Source organism: Furipterus horrens, unplaced genomic scaffold (genome assembly GCF_987537825.1).
Source record: "Furipterus horrens unplaced genomic scaffold, mFurHor1.1.pri manual_scaffold_2, whole genome shotgun sequence".
Lineage (NCBI taxonomy): Eukaryota > Metazoa > Chordata > Mammalia > Chiroptera > Furipteridae > Furipterus > Furipterus horrens.
The window spans coordinates 6,410,266-6,433,512 of record NW_028327172.1 but is presented as its reverse complement, the minus strand read 5'-3'; the positions used below and the strand labels follow the sequence as shown (position 1 = coordinate 6,433,512).

The window sequence follows — 23,247 nt, the reverse complement described above, 5'->3', positions numbered from 1 at the left end:
GCAGGAAAGTCGTTTGCCATTGCGTGGAGACTGGAATTAGAGAGGGTAAGAGTAAATGAGGAGAGTTCATTTAGGTGGATAGTGTCAGGCGGTCTGGCCAGAAACAATGGAGGCTTGGCGGAGAGTGGGGCTTTCCGAATAGAGATTTGAGTACGGAATGAATGGAAGGAGGAGTCAAGAGTGCTGCCTAGGTTTCCGGCTTCTGTGATAGGGTGACCGTATATGTCAATCACGAAGATAGGCCGCTTTGGAGGCGGGGCATGACTGATAGGGTCGCCCTTCCGTGCCCCCGCCTATCCGTTGTAGAATGGCGTCGATTGGCTGTTTTGAGGAACGCGCCAAAAAGTGACAGGGGCGGCAGGAGGTGTGTCCTTTCGTCATTTCCGGGACATTTCTGGGAGAGCCCCTCCTCCCCCTCTTCCGGGCTCCCTGGCTCCGGAAATTCCGACCGGGGCCGCCATTTTGACTTCCCGACCTTGGGCTTCGGCTTGTAACTGTCGACATTCCGTTGTGTGCGGTCATGTCTGCGCTGACGCCGCTACTGCTGAGGGGCCTAACTGGCCCGGCCCGTCGGCTCCTGGTGCCGCGTGCCCAGGTTTATTCCAAGCCTCCGCGGGAGCAGCTCTCGACCACGGTGAGGAGCGGGCTGGCCCGGGAGTCCCGCGGCGGACTCGGGACCGTCCGGGTCTGGCGCACTGGACCTCGGCGGCTCTGAGAGTCCCCTGAACCTCGCTGCTCGCCGCGGAGTGGGGAGCGGCAGTGCTGGTCTGGGCATGTCTGGAGGGCGCAGGGGACGGTGCCCGGGTCACAGTCGTTGTTCAGCCAGCCCCCAGGATCTCGGGACGCAGCCTGTCGGTCGGTTCACGGGGGTGCCTGACGACTGTCCGCGACCGTAGGAATCGCTACCGCTATGAATTATTAGGGTAGGGGCAGCAAACGCCCAACAGGTCTTCGTAGTTCTCAGAAATGTGGGAGCGTCTGACCCTTAATGGCAACTTCCTCCTGCTGGGCGCGTTTATACGTTGCCTCAGTGACAGAACCCGGCCCTGAAGCAGGTCTCCAGAATCCGGGCCGCTGGCCTGTAGGCAAGAGCAGAGCCGGGAGCTCGCTGCGATTGAGGGCACGGCAGTGACAGTTGCAGGTGACGTCTGCCGGGTGCCCGCTGTGTGCCGTTATCCCCATTTCATGGGCGAGGGCACTGAAATTTAGGAGCAGTGTATTGACTTGTCAAAGGTCACACCCTCCAGTGACAGAGAAGGCGTTGGAGCTCCAGTGTGACTCCCAAGTTTTGCTGTGACCTTAACTACTACAGGGAATATGGGAACGTCTGTGAAGTCTTCTCTCCCTAGGCTCACAGGTGCCAAAGCAGTCCTGGAAAGGAGATGGAAAAGGGAGGGGTAGCTTTTTGTAAAGTAAGCAATTAGCATTCCTTTTCTTTTAAGGTTTTATTTTTATACTTTTAAAGATTTTATTTATTTATTTTTAGAGGGGAAGGGAGGGAGAAAGAGGGAGAGAAACAATGTATGGTTGCTTCTCATGCACCCCCAACTGGGGACCTGGCCTGCAACCCAGGCATGTGCCCTGACTGGGAATCGAACCTATAACCCCTCGGTTCGCAGGTGGGTGCTCAATGCACTGAGCCACACCTGCCAGGGCAGGAGGGGTATTTAAGGGGAGGTGCATTTTTAGAATTATCAGCCCATGCAAGGTTCCTGGGTCCCAACAGACCAGCCATAAACAGGTTTAAATCCTTGTTCCTGTCCCTTCACCTTATTAAATGCCGGTAGATTCCTCCGTGGATTGGGTGGCCTCCGCTTCGATATCTGACCCTTTTCCTCAAGGCCTGGAGTGGGCCTTGGGTCTGCCATGTTTCTCTTCTGGAGCCTGAATCTTCACTCGGTTAGGGGGGCTTTCGGCTGCCTGGGAAGGCTGCTCAGACTACCAGAAGCCTGGGGATTCCTTACCCTGGGGCCTCCTTTCTTGTGCTCTGTGTAGGATCTCGCCATTGGGCTCACCTCCTGCTTCCTGTGCATCCTCCTGCCGGCGGGCTGGATCTTGTCTCACCTGGAGGACTACAAGAAGCGGGAGTGAAGGGGCTGCCCTCTCCCTCCCCTGTAACCCGACCACCCCGCCTGTCCTGATCATGTCTGCTGCATTCCTGGCCGGCTGCCCCGGGACCATGCCCTTCAGTTACAGTGACCACTTCTGCACTCACGACCTCTCGATTTCTCCATGGTGACATCCTGGGACCATGTATTTCCGTTTACAAGGCCCTGCTCGGTAGGACCCCCCCTTGTAACAATAAAGTCTGTTTAAATCTTGCCTCAGATACTCATCATGACTTGGACCTGGGCTTCTGCCCCCATGCCTGAGCTGAGGTTGGTGTTGGTGGGGGTGTGGAGAAGAGGGCCTGGCTGGCCTCACTCACATCCCCGCTGGCTGGCTGCCCTGTGGTAGGTCCTGTGTGCTCAGCCCCTGCCCCTGCTGTCTGGGAGCGCTCCTCTGCGTGCTTCCGCGTGTTGAAATGGTTTCTGGCTTCTCGGGAAGACAAAGCCTGTTGTCACTGGGGCAGCCTTTTTTGCTCACTTCTTTAGCACCGTTGGTGTTGCCAAACACAAGGACATGTGTGTTTCTGTCTGTCTCCCGTTGGGGCCAGCTCTGCTGCTGGAAGCACTTTTTGTTTTCCGTTTCATTTTCCATTGACGTGTGCTAGTCTCTTGTGTGCCCCCTACTGGGGGCCTGGCCCGCAACCCAGGCATGTGCCCTGGCTGGGAATCGAACTGGTGACAGTTTGGTTTGCAGGCCGGCGCTCAATCCCTGAGCCACACCAGCCAGGGTTCTTTTATTTATTTATTTAATTGTTATTCTATTACAGTTGTCCCATTTTCCCCCGTTGCTCTCCCCTGTCCTACTGCACACCCCCCCCCCCCCCCCAAAGTCAGTGCCTGCCCTGTTGTCCATGTCCTTGGTTGGGTCAGTCATACTAGTTCCTTGACTAACCCCTTCCCCTTCCTTCCCACCCTCCTCCCCCTCCCCCTTCCCCTCTGGTCACTGTCAGTCTGTTCCTTGTTTCCATGCCTCTTTTTTTTTTTTTTTTTATGGTGCCAGCCTTCCCTGTCCTCAGTCGGTGGGCTCCAGCCGTTTCTTGGGTGGTGTTGCCCTCCTAGTCAGAGGGTGAGGCAATTTAGTGTCTTGCCTTTTAATGCGACCCCAGGGCCCCTTTCCTTTTATCACTAGATCCATAAATGCTTATGGACCAACGGGCTTTCTTGTTCTCCCTGCTGCTTCTCTGTCCCTTCCCTTTCCTAGTTTGGGGAATTCGCTGCTCTTCCATCCCTAGGACCTTTCCCCAGGGGCTTGGGGTGCCTCCTTAGCTGGGAAACGCTCCACACTGAGCTGGAATCTGACTATAGTGTCTGGAAGGAACCCTCAGGCCTGTTCCCATCCCTGGAGGGACAGCTTTAGCTCTCCTTTGCATTCTCTTTGCTGGGGAGACATGGGTGATTTCTGAATAGACACAGGTTCAGTGTCCCCTGTGGAGCTGAGGCTGCCAGGACTCCAGGGGCCGGGGTGAGGGGCAAAGCTGCCAGGTGAGAGCCGAAGGGCTTCAGGGTGTGGCTGGCTTTAGGCCCTGGGTATCAGAACACACATCTCCCCAAAACCTCTTCTGCAGGGCTCGTGTTTCCTGAGTCACGTTAACAGGAGCTCAAGGTGGACGCTGCCCTCTCCCCTTTGTCTAACCCTTCCCGGCCTCTCTCTGTGGGGAGTTGGTTGCCTGCCTCCCAGAAGGCTTGATTCCTTCTAGACAAGTCAGCCTTTGTGTCGGGGCCTGCAGGGCCAGGGCCTAGAATGCTGGGAGGTATTCACCGGTTGACATGTTGGCTAGGGGAGGGGGAGAGCCCAGGTAGGGTCTGAAGGGCCTACCTAAGCCAGGCAGGGGTGTGGGGGTCGGGGGTGGACATCCACTTGTCACCTGCAGGTACCTCAACAGCTCCCTTGTCTTTGGGGAGAGGGGCCTCATGGCTATCATTTCTCAACTGGGTCACCCCCGTCCCCTACCTCACTCTGACTTTGCTTTTGACACATCTCGAGCAGAGAGCTCCAAGCTGCTTGGTCCTTGGTTGGCTCAGGTTGCTGTGCTCAGGCCATGTGGCTGCCATGTAGCTGCCATGTAGCTGCCATGTAGCGAGAATGTGACGCCAGGAGAGAAGAGCTGTCTTAAGTTTCTGTAGTAATCCACTGTCCTGCCAAGGGTTTTGATTTGGTGTCCCCCATTTTTTGTTTCTCTGGAACCCAAAGGGACATTGATACCCCTTGTCCCAGGAGGAAGCTGCATGTGTGGACCTGGGCAGGGTCACATACTTGGGGGTGGATGAGAGAGTTTAGGGTGCAAGTGACCTGTCATGTTTGAACCCCATTTTCCCTTTGGTCCTTAGTGTGACATCTAGGCCTCAAATCTGGTCACCTTTCCGTGAGTGTCCCTCTCTCATCCCTAACCAATCAGGGGCACTTGGGTCATTCCCTGTAGAGAAAATAAGGCTCCTTGTTCTCCTAAAGAGCATTTTCTGTGTGAGGGCATCTGTCCGGCCCCGAGTCTTGGGGACTGGGTGTCTGCCATGATGCGCACGCTAGGTGAGGGGAGACTGCGTCCCGGCTAACACTCAGACGTCAGGAGCAGTGGACTGGGAGGCAGAGGCCTGATGTGAGGCCTGGTTTGGCCATTTGCTTTCTGACTTTGGGCAAGTCAGTTAGCTTCTCTTGAGCCTCAGTTTTCATCATCATTTTAAATTAAGGGGGTGTCACCAGGAGAATAATGCCCTCCCAGAGATATCCATGCCCTGATTCCTGGAGTCTGAGTAGTTAGTTACCTTACATGGCAAAGGGGACTTGGAAGATGTGATTAAAGTGAAGCATGTTGAAATGGAAGATTATCCGGCGAGCCTGCTGTAATGACATGAGTCCTTACGGTGGACGACGGACGAGGAAGGCGGCTGACCGTCATCTCAGAGATGCCACCTGAGGACTCTGCCCGCCTGTGCTGGCTTTGAAGATGGAGAAAGTGGATCAGGAGCCTTTAGAAACTGGGAACAGCCCTCAGTTTACAGCCAGAAAGAATGTGGGGAACCTCAGTCCTACAGCTGCAAGCAACTGAATTCTGCCACCAACATGCATGAGTACTAAGAAGATTCTCCTTTAGAGCCTCCGGAAAGGAACACAGCCAGCAGGTACGTTATTTTTGCCCTGTGTAACCGTACCAGACCTCTGACCTCCAGAATTGTAAAGTTACCATTTGCGTTGTTCTAAACCACGAGGTTTGTGGTGATTCGTTTATGGCAGCAATAAGGGCAGTAACTCATCTCTCCTGCTGCCTGGAGGCTCTCCCGGAAGAGACTGGCACCAGCGGACTGGATCCTCAACAGATGTAAATTTTTTTTTAAAGATTTTATTTATTTTCAAAGAAAGGAAGGGAGGGAGAAAGAGAGTGTGAAGAGAAACTGATCGGTTGCCTCTTGCACGCCCCCAATTAGGGGATCGGGCCAGCAACCCAGGCTTGTGCCCTGATCAGGAATCAAACCAGCGACCCTTCGCTTTGCAGGACGATACCCAACCTACCACTGAGCCACACCAGCCAGGGCCAGACTTAAGATATTTTGGAATGTGAGGCATTTATAGGAGGACAGTGCCCCAAGGAAGAGTGTTGGCGGTGGGAGTCTGGGTGCCGAGGTCTCTCCCTCCTCCGCTCTGCCTTAGGTGGTCTGTACCCTGCACACAGGTGTCTTTTCAGCTGGCAGCCTCAAGGACAGCCCCTGCCATGCGTCACCAGTCTGGCCTCTCCGGTTTTGGACCCAGCTGTCTGTGGACCCTTTTGGGGTCCTGCAGTGGCAGTTCCAGGGGTTCACTTGGGGCCAGGCTTGCTCCCACTCTTCCCATCCAGGCAGCAGCCGCCTCCTAAGCCGGCCTCGTAAAGCATTTCTGAGCCCTCATCTTTGGCTCACCTTTGAGGCTCCTCCCTGGCCCCCGCCTCCCTGTGAGGGTTGTGGCTGTCCGGGGCCCACGCCACATCCCTGTTGCCTGGCCCTCTCCACTGAGAGGTGGAAGAGGTTGGGTGGGCCTGGAAGGCAAGTGGCCCCTGCTGGGCCTCTGTCATTCTGTAAAACAGTCCTCTGAGGCCGCGGGTTCACAGACCTGGGTCCTGGTGTGGGGTCTCCTCTCCCTCCACCTGACAGAACCCTGCAGACATGGATGTGGGGTCCGGACACGTGGCAAGCTGGCGGGGCTGTGAGGACGCATCTGTGCCGTGTCAGTACTATGGAAAATAAAGCTCTGGGCTGCCGCCTGTCACCTTTGCCACTGTATCCAACAGCAGTCTGAACCCCACTGCCAGTGCTGCCTGTTTCCTTAGACTGTCAGCCATGGGCAGCAGCGCTGGACTGTCTCGGGCAGCACAGGGAGGCAGAGAAAAGCCTAGGCTATGCTGGTGGCTTCTGCCAGTGCCTTCGGGCTTCAGATGCTTTGTGATAGAGAAGCAAAACCTAAATGCTAAAAGTAATGCCATTGAAAGAGGGAAAGAAATTATTAACCACAAGTTAATCAACATGGAAAAGACTGGGCAAAAGTTGAGCACCGGGGGCTGGATTAAGAGCCAGAGAGCTTCCCTCTGGCTATTTTGCCTGAGGAGGGGGAAGCCTGGGCAGCAGGTTGGAGAAGACCCTCATTTACAGGCCTTTTGTACATGAGGGTGTTGGTTTGTTCTTCAAGCCCCAGGCTCCGGGGAAGGCATTTCCGTGGTGTTGGCAGCCTGGCTGCAGGCCAGAACGGGGATGCCTTCCGGCTCCAGAGCAGCTGTGTTCCCTGTCCTGGCCGCTGGTCCCAACCTCAGCTCCCCCTGCACTCCCTCCCCGGCCGCGGACTCCCTAGTCGAAGTAAGGGGGTAGGGAGGTTGGAGTTGTCTTATAGCCATTCTCAAGATTTTTGAAAAGCCCAATAGATATGTTTATGTCATCAACTGTCTTATTAGTTCTTCACAGAATACCAATTCTATTCTACTGGCTGAAGAGCTGAATAGCAGTTACAGATTTCATTGTTAAAATCCAGAAAAGGGATGAAGTTTGGTAGGCATAGGGTTCAAATTGCGTGGATCCTTTGCTTTCTTGAGTTTGGAAGAAACCCCAAGGCTCAATGACCCAATAAATAGTACTTTGCAATGTTTCTGGGACACAGATTTGACGTTTGTAGTGTTGCTGTGGGAAGGTCACCGTGGGCTACGTGGTGAGCGCAGGCACCAGTGCACCTGCTCCAGGACTGGACAAAGCTCATGAACACATTCAGTCACATTTCACTCCTGTGCTGTCAAACTGAGGGATCTGATTGGGACTCGGGTGCAGCCTCCTCAAGTGCTAAAAGACCACTTCATTCTCCTGGAAAAGGCCCTCAATAGGGAAAAGTCAGGACCCAGAGCCCCAGACTAACACTATCTTCAGCATTCAAGGCCTTGCCACTTTGTAACCATTTTATTTTTAGGTAAATCACAGGCAACTTTAACAGGTTATACAGCAAGATCCCCAGTACTTTTTATGCAGGTTCCCTCATTAGTAACATCTTGCAAAATTATAGTACAGCATATACCAAGATATTCATATACAGATAAGATGCAGAATGTTTTCATCTCCACAAAGATCCCTTCTGTTTCCTTTTTACGATCACACCCACTTTCCGCTGGTCCCACTTCCTCCTTAACCCTTGGCAGCCACTAATCTATGTTTATTTTTATTTTTAATTTTACCAACTCCCTCCTTGTAAGAAGACCTTGCTTTTCTCATAACCAGAAGTGCACAGGGTCCAGAGTTAGGTTCTGAGACTTTGGCCTTGACCCGAAGGGACCTGTTCTCCCTACCAGAAGCGGGACACCAAAGGCTTGTGAGAGGGGGTGGTGTCCGGCGCTCTGATGTTAGCAGGATTCCCTGACTCCCCTGCCAAGCGCTCCTCACTGCAATCACCTGCCAGGAGTCCCGGAGCCCACCGCAGGCATGTTGCCTTGGTGATTTTAATTACACCTTCTTACTTATCTCCATAATACAATGCGCGTTTCAAACTGCAGAGAAAGGAGAACTGAACTTGCTCCAGGAGGCTCGTTTCAGCCCCAGGGGCTCGGAGAACCAGGGAAGATGGAGCCAAGCAGGTGCGCGGGCGGAGTGTGGTCGGGGCAGCTGTCCCAGCACTGGGCGGTGGTGGCCGCCAGGACTTCAGCCCCTCGGCCTACAAGGCCCGCGGGGTTCCCGTTGCTAGAGGCGTTGCCAAGGAGGGGCCAAGAGGAGGGGCTGTCTTCCGGGAAGAGGGCGACTAGTAACCCGGAAGCGGTCAGCAGTGCGGCGCTGTTTAAAGATGGCGGCGGAGGAACCTCAGCAGCAGAAGCAGGAGCCGCTGGGTAGCGACTCCGAAGGTACTGACTCGGGGTGGGCCGCGCGGCCCGGGCTAGCAGGGGCGATGCCGGGACGCTGGTGCCCCAGGAGGTTGGGGGCTGGGCGGCCAGCGGCCGGGGACGAAGCGCGCGGAAGGTCCCTTCCTCCACCGCTGCCGCTGCCTCTCTCACCCTCACAATGGAAGGAGCCACGGCCGCGACCCCCGGCCGGGCTGGCAGAACGGGCCCGGGCCCCGCGGCCCTTCTCCCTCGCGGACGCCCGGGGCGGAGCCCTGGCCGTCCTGCCCCCTCCCTCAGCCCCCCTTGGCGCCGGGCTCCCGGGTCCCCAGCCCGGCCGTCCCGGTCCTTGCAGTGAGGCCGAGGCCTGTGTCGGGGCTCCCGCCGCCGCCCGCCTTCCCCAGAGCAGCCCGCGGCCGCGCCCGGGAGGGCGTCGTGTTACAGTGGGCCGCGGAGCACAAAGGACTGGGCGGCCGCGGGCGTGCGCCCCTGCGTTCCGCGGCCCGCGTTGCCGGCGGGGCCCGGCGCCTGGCCTGGCAGCCCCTCTCCGCCTGCCTGGGCATTGTTTTCTTCGGCCTCTGAAGGGCAGGCCTTTTCAACATGGTGCCCCTCCCTCTTCCCACCCACGAGTTAGGCCCCGGGGACCGAGTAGGCCCCTTGGGTGGGAGGGACAGCCCCGTTGCAGGGCAGTGGCGGGGAAGGGTCGCGGCCCCGCCGAGGATCTGAGATACTCAGGTTCAGAAGTCGTTTAACACACGCGCCCATTCCGGCCGCACACTTGAGGGACTGGACTCTGGGAGACCGAGGCCCCCAGAAGGGACTTGTTCAGGACAGGCGCCGGGACCAGAATTCGTGGCCCCTGGCTCCCCCAGTGGCTGCCTGCGTGCGCCCCACAGGGTAGACCTGCCCACCTCCGCGATGAGCACTAACCCGTGTGCCCCTCAGGTGCCATCTTCTCACGATGTGTCTGTGAGGGCAGGGAGGGGCGGTATAAGCTCCTTTTAAAGCTCAGGAGGGCCCTTGGCGGTGAGGCGGCAGGGGAGAGGTATTGCGTGGCGAGGCGCTAAGGTTTTGGAATTAAACCTGGGTTTGACGAGTCTGTACTCGTTGTGACCTTGGGCAGATCGCCTCACCTGCCTACATTTGTTTTATCTGTAAAATGGGCACCAGTAAGAACGCACAGGGCAGCCTAAGGAGGAAGGGTGTGGTGAGAGTCAGGTGCAGGCTCACAGGAAGCTCTCCTCGAGCCCCGACTCCGCGCCTCCTCTTCCTCTTACTTTCCCCAGGAGACCCCGCATGGCCCCAGAGCACCCCCAGGCCGCTGGGCAGTGATGCTAGGCGCCCGGGGAAGCAGGTGTTAGAGCCGGAGGAACCCTCCGCGGGATGATCACCTCTGCCCCTGCACTTCAAAGATGAGAAAACTGAGGCCTGAGAGGGGAGGGCTTTGCCGAGGTCACATGGTTGGGTGGAGCAAGACGTAAGATGCATGCTTTTAGATTCCAAGCCTGGCTGCTTTTGTTCTTGGTCCAGCCGCCAGCGGTGGGGCTGGCCCAGGCCCGCTGTAACCCTGGGCCCTCTTCCTCCTTCCAGGTGTTAACTGCCTTGCCTATGATGAAGCCATCATGGCTCAGCAGGACCGAATTCAGCAAGAGGTGAGGGGCTGTGGCCGGCCGCCCTGTTATGGGGGTGCATAGGCTGGGCCTGAGGCCTATTGTTGTTCTCTACTTTGGAAGCCCTCTCCTGTCCAAACTGTTAGATACCAGATACCTTTATTGGGGGTGTCGCTGTGCCACTGGGTGAGTGGCCCAGCACCCTTGGTTTAGGTGCCCTGACTGTTAGGTGTCGGTCACCCTAGCCACCTGCAGAGCATGATGGATTTCCTGCCCTCTCCAGATTGCTGTGCAGAACCCTCTGGTCTCGGAGCGGCTGGAGCTCTCGGTCCTGTACAAGGAATACGCCGAGGACGACAACATCTATCAACAGAAGATCAAGGTGGGAGCCTAGCTGAGGGGGCAGGAAGCGCGCCCTGGGGGCAGGAGCAGGAGCCGCCCTGCTTCAGATCTGCTCCTTTCTGGGCCTGGCCTCTGAGAGGGTAGGGTGTTGGGGGAGCCTTCTGGTTGCCGCTTCTTAAGTGTGCAGACTCTGGAATCGAAAGATCATATCAGATCTTTCATGTCTCTGAGCTGTGGGGTCCTTATCTATGAAATCGGGGTGACAGAAGCACGAGCCCGTGGTGGTTGAGGGCGGCTGTGAGGCTGAGAGAGATGCTGCCCGTGGGGCGGGGTGCAGGGAGGCTGAGGGTCCCCGTGCTCACACTGGGGCCAAGTGGGCCAGGGCCTTCTCGAGGCGGAGGCGTGGGCCCGGTCTGTCCCACAGCCCGCAGGCAGCAGTGGGGAAACAGAGCCCGCAGCCTTTGTGCCCCGCCCTGGTGCTTCATTTACAAACAGGTACGTTTAACCACTCACTCACCTGTGAGCTGAGAGGAGGTGTGGCAGTGCGTATGTGTAAACAGGATCCATAGGCACAGCCTGGGGCTTCAGTAAATGTTACTGCTCCCCCTCCTCCTAAGGGCCGGAGATGCTTAGAACCTTTCGTCTGAGAGGAGGGGCCTCAGGGCTACCCATGTCAGGGGCTGGGCAGGTAACCCGGGTGATTGAAAGCGGCCAGGTCAAGTGGTGAAAGTCGACACCACAGCTCTGGATCAGCCAGCAGGGAGTGGAAGCACCTGGGGCACATGGGAGTGACCATGCCTGTCATTCCATTGTGGCCAGATCTGATTTTCCAAGAGAAGCCAGAAATTATTCTGATACGAAATCTCTAGACTCCTAATGGTTGGCAGCTAGTTCAAATTTAAAGTGTTGTGTGGCGCCAACAGCACAGCTGCAGGCCAGCTGTGTGTGACCTGTGGTCTGCTCTGACCCCGTGCCTGGGTGTCCGGGTTACCCGAGGCTTGTGGGGAGCTGAGGGCGCTGGCTCAGGCCGACACACCTGGGCGTGTGTCAGGACGTCACTGCTTCCAGCTGTGTGGTCTTGGGTAACAGGCCGCTGCCTCCCAGGGTGACGGTGGGCTTGCCGGAGGCAACGGTGGTGCTGAGCTTAGTGGTTGGTTAGTGGGGCGGGGCCCTACCACCAAGGCAGGCCTGTCCCACCTCAGTCACCCTGGTAACGTCACAGGTTCTTCCCCATCGAGTCATTCAGCGAATGTTCGCGTGTTTACATGCTGTGTGTGCAGGAGACCGACACCCTCACTTTGTGTTTTGCCTGAACCCACCTTGCTCCCGGGGAGGCGCCTCAGCCTAGATGGCAGCGCCTGTGGGCCCCTCTCAAGATTAGGATAATGGACACCTGCCCTCAGCTCAGGGCCTGGCGTGGAGTAAGTGCTCAGGAGGATTCTAGTAACTTCTGGGAGCTGCAGTGATTTGGGCTTTTTGTACGCATTGTGAGCTGCTGATTTAACATTTACGGGCACCTGCTGTGGGCCAGGCACTGTTCTGGAAACATTAGATAGAGTGATGGCTTCACTGACAAACTCCTGCCCCCGTGACGCCTAGCGGAAAGATGGACAGTAAGCGAGGGGTAACTGACATGTCTGCCAGGAGGCAGTGAGGGCTGTGGAGAAGAGTGAGGCGGGGCCGCGAGATAGGGAGCGGAGGGTCCTCGGTGCAGGGCTCGCTGAGAAGGGGGTGTTTGAGCGATTGAAGTGACAGAGCAGGTGGTGGCCGCCTGGGCAGGGGACTGCAGGTGATTTGAGGGGCGGTGTGGAGGCCAGTGCGGCCTGAGCAGAGTGGGGAGATGGGGGGGCTGTAGCCAGAGAAGGGACTTGGAAGATGAGGGACATCATCAGGTTTTGGGGTTGCTCAGGTGGCTGAAGTGAGCGTAGGCTGAGTGCAGGCGGAGGCAGGAAGGCCTGAGGTGGAAGCTTTGCAATAAAGCCATCAGGAGGCAGGAGTGACGGCTGCGGCCAGGGCGCCGGGGCAGGAGAGTTAAGTAGTGAGGGGTGCCTGGCTCCAGTGCATTAAGGACAGAGCCACAGGCTCTTCACGGCATTGGATGTGGTGTGAGGGAGAAGCTGGTAATGGCCGTGAGGTTTTAGGCTGAAAGGTGGAGTCGCAGTAGACTGGAGGGGAAGGCCAGAGGGGCCCATGTGCGGGGCGGTCAGGGCCTGGCGGGCCAGGCTGGCCAGTTCAGAGGAGGTGGAGATGAGGCGTCGGACGTGGGAGTTGAAATTGGAGTTCAGGGCTGAGATGGGGGGGGCAAAGAGTTACAATTTGGGTTATTTAATCCCCAAAACTGGTGACATCAGGAGAGAGTTGATAAGTGGAAACTGTCCCAGACCTGAGCAGGGCTGTGCCATTCACTGACGGTCACTGTGGATGGAGATGTGTCATGACCATCTTTTGGCAGGTGACACAGTGTCTTGAGGGGTGTATGTGGTTTGGAGGTGGCCCTGACCTTCATAGGTTAGAGGGATGAGGAGGCGTGGCAGTAAGTTATGAGGACAAGGAGAGGGTGGGGTCCCTTAAGCCACGGGAAGTTAAATGTGGAGGTGTCTTGGGGCGGGCCTTAAGGAGAACGGAGAAGTTGTGAAGTAGCTGTTGGGAGCAGGCACGGGTGCCTGCACCAGAGAACGAGGCCTGTATGTCGGGCAGCACTAGCTCACTTGTGTGGGCAGGTTCAGCAGACAGAAGAAAGTCCATGGAGTTTGGGGAGGAAACGGGAAGAGATCAGAGGTGGTACCTGAGAGCCGGCAGGGTAGAGTTGTTTCCCGTCCTGGCCTGGGAGCTGTGCGCACCCCCACCCTAACCAGTTTGCCCTGGTCTTTCGTGGTTTGAAAGACTATTCACTGGACAAGCTGTACTCACTGGTCAGGGACTGATTGCCTTGCCCTTTTGGTGAGCGGACAGCTCTGCAGGCCCAGGCAGTGTGTTAGGTATTGCGGATAGAGCGGGGTGTGGCCGGGGGCTCACGGAACCAGTGTGCTCATAAGTCACGGTTTCCTGAGGCTTGGGGAGCTCTGGGCAGCAGGTCGGGAGCCAAGGGTGGCAGGTAGCCATTGCTGTGCTGTCGGTTCTGGCCTGGTGCTGACGGGCGGGGCGGGGCGGGGCTGCCTCTGCAGGACCTCCACAAAAAGTACTCCTACATCCGCAAGACCAGGCCCGATGGGAACTGCTTCTATCGAGCCTTCGGGTTCTCCCACTTGGAGGCGCTGCTGGATGACGGCAAGGAATTGCAGAGGTGAGGAGGGTGGGCGGCAGTTCCATGAAGGCTCGTGGGGCTCCCTCCTCCCCCTTGATGACTAGGAGACCCAGTTCCACCAGAGGCCAGATAATAGACTGGGCCCCTACCCTGCTGGCCTCGCTTTCCCTCGTACCTCCAGGTTCAAGGCTGTGTCTGCCAAGAGCAAAGAAGACCTGGTGTCCCAGGGCTTCACCGAGTTCACAATAGAGGATTTCCACAACACAGTGAGCCCCGCTGCCTTGTTGCCTACTTGTCCAGAGTGGAGGGTGGGTGGCCTGACCGTGCTGGGGTCTGCCCACCCCCTGCCTCATCTTGCCCCCTCTCCCCGCCGGTGGCAGTTCATGGACCTGATCGAGCAGGTGGAGAAGCGGACCTCAGTAGCTGACCTGCTGGCCTCCTTCAACGACCAGAGCATCTCGGACTACCTGGTGGTCTACCTGCGGCTGCTCACCTCTGGCTACCTGCAGCGGGAGAGCAAGTTCTTCGAGCACTTCATCGAGGGCGGGCGGACCGTCAAGGAGTTCTGCCAGCAGGTGCCGCCCCTGCCCCACCTGCCAGATCCAGGGCCCCCCTTTCCCTCTCCTGTCAGGGTGGGCATCACCAGGGCCTGGGGGAGCGGCCGGGGGCCAGTCGGGGGCACGGGGAGGCTGTGCTGAGAGCCGGGCCCTGAGCTGCCTCTGTGCCGCAGGAGGTGGAGCCCATGTGCAAGGAGAGTGACCACATCCACATCATCGCTCTGGCCCAGGCCCTCAGCGTCTCCATCCAGGTGGAGTACATGGACCGCGGCGAGGGCGGCACCACCAACCCGCACATCTTCCCAGAGGGCTCGGAGCCCAAGGTCTACCTTCTCTACAGGCCCGGACACTACGACATCCTCTACAAATAGGGCTGGCCCTGCCCGCCGCTGCCCTGCTGCCCTCCCCTCTGCCAGGCGCTAGACATGTACAGAGGTTTTTGTGTGGTTGTAAATGGTCATATTTCACTCCTCCCCTTCCCTGTCACAACCTTCTGGGTTTTATTAAAGGGGATGCTGGTGGTGAGCCGTGTGTGCGTGTCCCTGCTCTGCTGCCGCCTGCCTGGCTGCTCTGTCTGGCTGTCCCCTTCCCCCTAGGTGGGCTCCTCTTAGCCTTCTACCTACCCACCCTCAAACCTCCCTGCCAGCAGCAGTTTTGAGGGGCTAGGCCTCTTGGGGCACCCCTCCTGGTTATTAGGACCCTGCTTCCTTTGTGCGTGCCTCCTTCCAGCTGGCCCCAGGGGCTTCTATGGAAATTTGGAAGTTCCTTGGAGACTTGCCAAGGGACCTGGGACCATCAGGGCTTCAAGCTGCTCCCTCATAGGCCCATACCCACCTCCATCCTGCTGTTTGGCCAGGGCCTCGGACCCCAGGTGCCTGCTTTCCATCAGGGGTCTGCATGGTCAAGGAGTACTGGGTGGAGAGGGCTGATGTGATGGTGGGGCCTGACTCAGTAAGTGGAGGGGCTGGGGCACCTCCAGTGCGTCCCAGGTGACCCCACCCTGGTGGGGGAGGGGCAGCCTTCAAGCCTCTGCTTGCTTGGGTCCCCAGGTCTAAGCAGGACTTGCCAGGCTGCTGTTCCCTGTCCACCCCAGGCCCGTGCCTGTGCCTGCTTTGCATCCCCTTTGCTTGGGCCAGTGTCTGCATTGCCTGCCTTTTCGCCTTCACCTCCTTTCCTACTCACCCGAGACATGTGGGGGCTCAGCCCCCAGGCTGTGAGCTCCTTGGGGGCAGGCCCTCAATAAATGTGAAGTGCTGCTGCCCACCTCTGCCATTGTCTGCTCACCGAGAGTGCTCAGCAGCCCCTTTGAACCAGAGCACCCAAGCCAGGGCTCGGACAGTAGGCGCTGCAGCAAGGGAGCTCTTTATTAGGAGACTCCTGAGAGGCAGGGGGCTGAGGGGAAGGATGGGGGCCCAGGTGCAGGCTTCAGCGACCCGTTAGAGCTGGGAGCGAGGTCCAGCAGGCCCGGGCGAGTCTGCAGGCAGAGCGGAGAGATTGGGGGGAGTGGTGGGCTGTGGGCCTCCCAGGCCGCCTCCCCACGTGGTGGTGAGTGGGAGGTTAGTGGGTGGGAGGTTAGTGGGCAGCCACACAGCGGGCCAGGCCCTGCTTACCAGTCCTGGTCAGGGTGTGCAGTGGGGTGCCATCAGGCTGGAAGGCAGAGGACACTGAGAACCGGCCCGGAGTGGGTGGGGCGGGGCAAGGGCCAGTGGGAGGTGGGCAGGGCCACAGGTACCTACCTACTGGGAAGTAGTGGGGGAGCCGTTGCAGGTAGGTCTTCTCATCCTTCTCCAGAAACACACAGATGATCAGCCGCTCCACCTGCACCAGGGTCTGTTCAGCCTGGCTCCCGGGTCTTATCACTGCCCCCCACCCCAGTCCTGGGCCCTGAAGGGTCGCCTGCCTTGCCTTTGGGACACTCCTCAAGCTAGGCTACACCCTACACAAGACAAGGTTCTTGGTGTGTGCAGGAGGGAAGGTGGGGGGCGGGGTGCAGGAAGGACTGCGACCGCCAGAGACCCTTGGGCCAGGTGCTCTGCACCTTTGCCTGGACAAGGACTGGGACTCGCCCACCGCCCTACCCCTTCCGGCCCCCTCAGCTGGGCCCAGACCTCACCTTGTCCTTGTGCTGCTCCAGCCACTGGCGCAGCGCGGCCAGCACTACCTCCGCCGCCGCCTCACTGGGGTAGCCTGGGGACCCAGGGAGAGTAAGTCCGGGCTCGGCCGGCTGAGCAGCCACTCCCCTCCACGTGCCTGGGCCGGCCCACTGCCCACCCCGCCCTCCCTCCTCCGTGACTCCACTCACCAAACACTCCGGTGGAGATGCAGGGGAACGCCTGGCAGGGGGAGGGGAGAGGGACAGAGCACAGCGTCACCACATCGCCCCCGCCCACCTCCTCCAGTGGGGCCGCCTCCACCTGCCCAAGGCCGCCCGCCCCCAGCGCCCTCACCGCGGAGCGGAGCCGGTGCTCCAGCACCAGGTCCAGGCTGCTCAGGTAGCAGCTGCGGAGCTCGTCAGCCTGGCTCGCGGTGGGCTCTCCGTGGGCGATGGGCCCCACCGTGTGGATGACATCTGCAGGAGGCGACCAGGTCAGGCTGGCAAGCGGGGTCTCTCCTTGAGGTCCTTGGTTCTCCTCCTGCCAGCCTGGGCCCTGGATGGGACAGGAAGCGGGCTCTCTCCCGCCACCCCCAGTTCCATGACTCCCCAGGGGAGGACACACAGGTGTGCTCTGGAGCTCACATCCACACTGCTGCGTGCGCCGGGCTGAGACGTCGGTGCCACTGGGCGCGAGAAGGCCCCACCCCTCGGCTCTTCCTCCACCCCCGCCCCCCCAGGTCCTTATCTCACTCCAGCCTCCACGCACCTGCTTGCTGGGGTGTGCGGGAGGGGCCAGGTGCTGGCACTTACGGCTAACAAGTGCCACCTGAGGAGGCCTCCAGCAAACCCGTGGGGCCGCACCAATGACACAAGGCTCCCTGTAGGTGCCCCACAAGGCTGGGGTATCTGGACTCACACTTGGCGGGCAGCCGGTAGCCGCCGGTGATCTTGGCCTTGCCGGTCTCGCAGTTCTGCAGGGTCCGGCACTCCTCGGTGAGCAGGGGCCCGGCGGCGCGGTGAATGCAGCCGTCCACTGCAGGGGAGGGACAGTGAGCCGTGGGCTGCCCACGCCCTGCCCGCGCCCGCGGTACAGAGGAGACGGCTGAGGCCCGCGATAGGATGGCCCCAGTCCCCTCGACTGTGCTGTGGCTCACCTGGTACCGCGCCTTTCTCCCGCGGCCTGCGGCCGCTCCCAGCACCTCCTCCCCCCCGCGGTGTGTCCCAACCCGGGAAACCGAGGCGCACAGAGGGGCCGCCGCTGACCCAGGCAGAAAGCGAGCCGTGCGGCCGGCAGGGGGCGCGCCCAGCCCGCCCTGCTCTTTCCCGGCGCCCACGAGGGCCCGGGGCGAGCAGGGGCCTCCCCAACGGTGGACCGCTCTGAGAGGTTAGGGTCCAACTGCAGGAAACGCCACCCGCGCCCGGCCAGGGGTGGGTTCTTCCTCCGGGCTCGGCCGGGGTGCGGCAACAGGCACCGCGCAGCCGGCCCCAGGGCCGGACTCCCCAGGGGAGACTCCCCGGGCGCGCAGGCTCTAGGATCCACTTCACAGAAGAGGAAGCTGAGGCCGCCTGGTTGCAAGTGGCAGACCGGGTCCGGCCTTGAGCCTGCTCTTCCAGCCCCTCGGGGGCGCACCCTGCTCATTAATGGACCGCCTCGTTAGCATATCCGGCTTAATTGGGGCCTAGCCAGAGACTCTGGGGACCCTGGCCCAGGTAAACAACTGGGGCGTGGCGGAGGCGCAGAGCAGCCGCTCGTTCAGCGCCACCTCTCCCTGGTGCCAGGGCTTGCGAGGCCCCTGTGGGGGAGGAGGGGCGCGGCCTCAGGCAGGCAGGGTCAAGTCCAGGGTCAAGTCCAGGCTCACCCCTCGCCACCTCTGCCAGTGGGGCACGCTGGCAAGACCTGTTCCCTCTCCGTGTCCACTGCCTCATCTGGAAAATCCAGACAGGGACGGCTCCTCACGGGTGGAGGCGGCATCCTGGCCAGGAGAACACGACCCTCCTCTGGCCGCTCCCCAGCTCCCATCACTCCCAGGTCTGTGCCCAGAGCTCCCTGGGCACCAGCTGCTGGGCGCTCCCAATGCTGGGCGGCGGGAAAGGACCACTGTCTCTCCATTTTACAGATGCACTTGTCGGGGCTGTTCCTCCTCCATCACAGCCCCGCCCCAACATCTTGGCACAGGTCCAGGGGCAGCAACTGGACCAGCCCCCTCTTCTGTTTTCTTTTGTGCCATGTGGGTCCCAATTAAACCTAATTTTACGACTTCACTCTGAGCTGGTACCAGGAGATTTCCCAGAGCATCCCCCAGGTGCGGTCAGATGGGGTAGAGGAGTTGCGGGAACCCTGGATGGACCCTGGGACTGGGTCCCCCGACCCCATCCTGTGCCGGGATAAGGGGAGGAGAGCATCCAGGCGCTGCGAAGACTGTACAGCCTGGAGTGGGCAGCGTGTCTTCCTGGGTGGGCCTGCCAGGTGACCACCCAGCACTGTGCCACAGCAGAAGCTACGGAGCTGGGCTCAAATCCCAGCTGTGCCAGTGACAGATGTGTGACCTAGGCAGGTACATCCTCTCTGGATCTCAGTGGCCGCATCTGTAAAATGGGATAATAGTAGACAGCCCCCTCATAGGGCTATTGAAAGGATTAGGTAAGTCAATGCCTGCAAGGCAGTGATTTCCAACCGGTGTGCCGCCAGAATTTTGAAAACATGAATACATGACTAGTCAGGGGCACTGACCTCTTTTCCCTTAGATTGTCAAACTAAAAAAAAAAAAAAAAAGCCCACAAACACAACAATAGCCATCTAGTATGAATGAATTAAAATTACACGTATCTTTTTTGTCAGAACAGCAAAAATTAATTATATTTTCTGGTGTGCCGTAGAATTTTAGTAATTAGTTTATGTACCATGAGATGAAAAGAGGAACAACGCTGCTGTAGGTGCTAAAGCCAGTGCCTGACATGAGTGGAGACGGTGCGCGTGGTGGCTGTTATTTTACCAGGACAGTGACAGTCTGGGTAGGTGCTCGGTGTGTGTATAGTGGAGAGTGTGTCGGGGCCCCTGTCCAGGCAAGGTGTGCTCAGGGTGTTCAGAGCGCATGGGGGTGAGCACAGGGATGTGTCTGAGACAGCTCTCCCGGGAACATCCCAGCCCCGCCCAATGGTGTCAGCCGCTTGGCACCCAGCTGCTTGCCATCTCCCTGTGCTGTCAGCCCTGCAGGTAATCTCAGCCTGCTGCTGGGGGTGGCGTGTGGAGCTCCCCGAGATCTGTGTTTCAGTGATTTAGTGTTGCCGCAGAAGTGGACAGGCCTGCAGCCAGGCCTTTGGGGTTGACCTGGGGGCAGGAGGAGAGAGGAGGAGGGGGGAATTGGAGGTAGCAGAGGCTGGGGCGGGGGCCTCCTCAGCAGCCTGTAGAACAGGGTCAGGCCCTGTGCCTGCTATGCAGGCACCCAGGGGAGCAGATCCCTCAAAGCTGAGATGAGGGATGGGCCCTGGTACCACCCCGGGCCAGAGCGCAGACTGGCCCCTGCTGCCACCACCCTGTCCACACGCCAGCTCTGTTGCTCTCCCAGTCTGAGTACCAGAGGGAACCTCTGCTGTCTTAGCCAGAGGCCCAAAGGGCAGCTCTGCCCGTTTCCCCGCACCAGCTCTGATGCCAGGACCTGTCCTGGGCTTGTGTTAGGCTAAGCTGAGCCCTGGAGTCCGCGAGGAGGAGGCTACCTGGGGCTCCATCCAAGAAAGAGTTCCCTCCCCTCCGCACCTGACCCTGGGGCTTCTGGAAAAAGCTCTGGGCCCTGGGCCCGCCTGGTGGGAGAGGATATCCTCAGTTCATACCAGTTGACCCCTCAGTCCCCTCCCTGGGTCCCTCAGCCACATCCAAACAAACCTCAAACCTCCAAATTAACTTCCACCCCACCCCACCCAACAGAAAACTGGCATCTCTCCTGGGGAAACTGATTCTTCCCAGCAAGTCAAAGCTGGATGCTTTGCCCTCCGGAAGCCTGCCCTGGGCCCACCCTGACTCCTCTGCCACTGAGCACCTGCCAGGTGCTGAGCAATTTCCCTCCATGCTCTTGTTCTATCCTCACAGCCGCCCTAGGACATGCAGTTATCCCTCCTGCTTTAGAGAGAAGAAATTAAGGCACAGAGAAGGTGAGACACTTGTCCAAGGTCACACAGCTGTACACTCCACTTCCTCTAGGGCACTGAAAGGGTCAGTCTCCCCTTCCCACCCTCCCCTGCAACCCTGCCTGTCTGGCTCCTGCTTGCTCTCCTCACCTTCTCTGGAAGACGACGTCTGTACCTGCTGTGTCAGCGTCCCTCCTCACTGCCAGCCCCGCAGCCTGGCTCCTGTCCCCCTCCTCACGTCAACACTTCCCCCTCCCAACAGGGAGACTGCTTCGGGGACCTCTCGTCGCTCAGAGGTCTGTGGCCTCATCTTGCTTGACTGTCCAGCTGCATCCACTCTGCCAGGCTGCATTGAAGACCCTCTGTCCCTGTCCCCCTGCCCCGCCCCACCCCGCCCCCGCCTCCATCTCTTCTGCCTGCTTCCTGAGCTCCTCAGAGGCTGCTGCTGTTTGGGGACCCCGTCTGCCCTCTCTGCCTCAGCCCTGATCCTCCTCCGCCTGGTCCCAGGCACTCCCTCCAGATAAGCCCAGTGCCCTGCTTGGGAGCCCCCCAGCCCTCCTGCCGACAGCAGGGCCTCCTCGCCGCACACGCAGCCTGCAGGGCTTCAGCTCACACCCAGCGCCTTCCTCCCCGGGCTGGGCGGGAAGGGCACCGAGAGAGGGCAGGGCCTCGGCCAGCAGAGACAGAGGCAGGCGGGCTCCTCCGGGGGCCATTTGCCAAAGCGTTTAGGATATGTTGGCCGCTATTTAGGGTGCTGTAATATTCATGAAGGGGAGATTAGATATTTAAATTTATTCAGCAATAAATGCGACTCAGTGGGGGAGCATTCCTCACGCTAAACAAACAAGCAAGCAGAGGCTAATTAATTATTTACAGGAACTTGGGGAGGCCTGTGGCCTGGGGGTGAGGGGGCAGCTGTGACCGCCAGAGGGCAGGAGACCCTGAGCAGCCCTCCATACCCCCCACTCCCCGGTCGCCCGCCACTGTGTGGTGGGTCTGGCCTCTGCACACCCCTTCTTGGGTTTCTCTTCCCAGACGTGCTGCCCCAAAGCTTGCTGGTGGCTTTGGGCAAGTCACTTCACCTCTCTGAGCCCCAGAGAGCTGTGGGGAGGACTGAGATGTGCTGAGCTGTGGCCTCTCGGGGGGAGGGGCGAGAGACTGGAGGCCAGAGTGATTTAGCAACTTGTCCAAGATCTCACTGTTAGAGGAGAGCAAGAGCCAGGAGCTCAGAGTCGGAAGCGCCGTCTAGGACACGCCGTGAGGACCCCCACCCCCCGCCCCTCTGCTGCATCTCTTTGCTCTCCTCACTCAGTTTCTTATTTGTGCAAGGTCAGCGACCACACCTCCCTCCAGGGCGGCCATGTGTGCTCAGGGGCAGACTGCACCTAAGTGCCTTGGTCTTTATCACACTGTCACCCCGTTTTACAGATGGGGACACCGAGGCCCAGCCACAGACTCTAAACAGAAGACTGCTGTGCCCCTCATCCTCTGAGGCCTCCTTCACCGGAGGGACAGGATGAACGGCTGGGGGCTGGATGTCCCCAAGAAAGCCCTGGGGGTGAGCTTGAGGCCCCAGGGGGCTGGGGGCGGGCTGTGCCTCTCAGGCCCAGGAAGGCACCTGGGTCTGGACCCGAGGGATCACGCTCCATCCAGACACCTTGGTGGCTGGGGGTCTTGCCTCTCCAGACACCTTGATACCAGTGCTGAAAGGGACCAGGCCCCACTGGGCAGATGTGGAAACTGAGTCCCTGAGAGGGCATCAGGCCCAGCCATCAAGCCTGAGTAAGGGACCCACCCAGGCCCCGCTCCTCCTGGCCCACCCTGCACGCTGTGTCTCTGTTTTCCTCCCAGGCCCTGACTGAGCCTTGGGGCCACAACCCCACATGATGCCCGTGCCAGAACCAATTTTGTGATTCTGCCCATGCCCTCCTGGTCGCTCATTCATTCAACAAACACGTGCCCGCCTCCAGCTCTGTACTAGGTTTGGGCTTGGCCCATTGGCCCGTGGGGGGGGGGCGGTGAAGAGCCCACCCTCTCCAGGCCCCACCCTCACGGTGCCAAGCGGATGGGCGCCCCAGGGAGAAGATGGATGGACGACAGTGCCATGATGTGATCTGAAATTCATTACGGGGTGAGATCAGCTCCTTAAATGGGGATTTGAAAACATTAGGGCTTCATTATGTACACAACAGCCGCGCCTAATTCATCATGCAAAAATCACTCCCGTTATTAAAAATCCCCGTGGCATCTCGCCTGCTGGGGGCAGGGCACAGCCCCGCCAGCCTATGCTAGAGCCCCTGGGGGATAGAGTCCTCTCAGTCCTCCTACCAGGGAGGGCCACCTGAGGAGTGGGGGTGGGGAGTGAAGTTTACCTCAAGGGACTCGGTGCCTCAGCATCCTCATCTGTAAAATGGGGAAGCTGATGGCACATCCCACAGCATCGAGGCGGGAGTATGCGAGGTTCTACAGGGAGAGGCTCAGCAAGGCCCCGCCATCCACGCAGGGGTGGCAGGCAGGCCCGCGGCCTTTACTTGGGGAAGGTGTTGTCACTCGCCTGCTCATAACCTTCCCCTGCTGCTCCCAGAGGTCCATGAAATAAAATCCTCAGCTCAGAGCAAGGCTGGGGCTCCCTTCCCTGCAGCACAGCCCCACCCCAGACAACTCCAGGTCAGAGGGTGCTGGCCACACTGGGTCCCCGCACACTCACCGGCCCAAGCATGGCACATAGCAGTGCTCAGGGCGTGTGTGGGCTGCTGGTTGGCCTGGGGGGCCACCTGCTTTCTCTGAGCCCAGCCGAGCCCAGAGGAGGGCTGGCTGCACACAGCCTGACCTCAAGGACTCGAAGGACACATGGTCTACCT

At 59.3% G+C, this 23,247-nt stretch overlaps 3 protein-coding genes across 7 annotated transcripts in view; 2 read left to right on the top strand and 1 right to left on the bottom strand.

Annotated features, from left to right (window-relative positions):
- The first annotated feature begins 428 nt into the window (after nucleotides 1-428).
- On the top strand, nucleotides 429-2,322 carry COX8A (cytochrome c oxidase subunit 8A). The gene is made up of 2 exons (XM_090267456.1): nucleotides 429-634; nucleotides 1,996-2,322. Exons 1-2 carry the CDS (start codon nucleotides 521-523, stop codon nucleotides 2,089-2,091), a joined length of 210 nt encoding a protein of 69 aa, XP_090123582.1. The 5' UTR covers nucleotides 429-520; the 3' UTR covers nucleotides 2,092-2,322.
- Nucleotides 2,323-8,353: 6,031 nt separating this feature from the next.
- OTUB1 (OTU deubiquitinase, ubiquitin aldehyde binding 1) lies at nucleotides 8,354-15,432 on the top strand. Its single transcript, XM_090259653.1, has 7 exons — nucleotides 8,354-8,440; nucleotides 10,007-10,068; nucleotides 10,310-10,408; nucleotides 13,533-13,651; nucleotides 13,794-13,878; nucleotides 13,993-14,187; nucleotides 14,343-15,432. Exons 1-7 carry the CDS (start codon nucleotides 8,383-8,385, stop codon nucleotides 14,538-14,540), a joined length of 816 nt encoding a protein of 271 aa, XP_090115779.1. The 5' UTR covers nucleotides 8,354-8,382; the 3' UTR covers nucleotides 14,541-15,432.
- Nucleotides 15,433-15,515: 83 nt separating this feature from the next.
- Nucleotides 15,516-23,247, bottom strand: part of MACROD1 (mono-ADP ribosylhydrolase 1) — a 135,541-nt gene continuing 127,809 nt past the window's right edge. Inside the window, exons 5-11 of one of the 5 annotated variants that reach the window (XM_090259641.1) lie at nucleotides 17,181-17,297; nucleotides 16,617-16,738; nucleotides 16,472-16,502; nucleotides 16,283-16,356; nucleotides 15,906-15,987; nucleotides 15,780-15,833; nucleotides 15,516-15,643 (exon numbers count right to left, since the gene is read on the bottom strand). In XM_090259641.1, the coding sequence (XP_090115767.1) occupies nucleotides 15,606-15,643; nucleotides 15,780-15,833; nucleotides 15,906-15,987; nucleotides 16,283-16,356; nucleotides 16,472-16,502; nucleotides 16,617-16,738; nucleotides 17,181-17,297 (518 nt within the window). In that variant the 3' untranslated portion in view covers nucleotides 15,516-15,605. The remainder of the gene's footprint in view (nucleotides 15,644-15,779; nucleotides 15,834-15,905; nucleotides 15,988-16,282; nucleotides 16,357-16,471; nucleotides 16,503-16,616; nucleotides 16,739-17,180; nucleotides 17,298-23,247) is intronic. The other 4 variants (XM_090259633.1, XM_090259617.1, XM_090259624.1 and 1 more) reach the window with 4 other exon arrangements.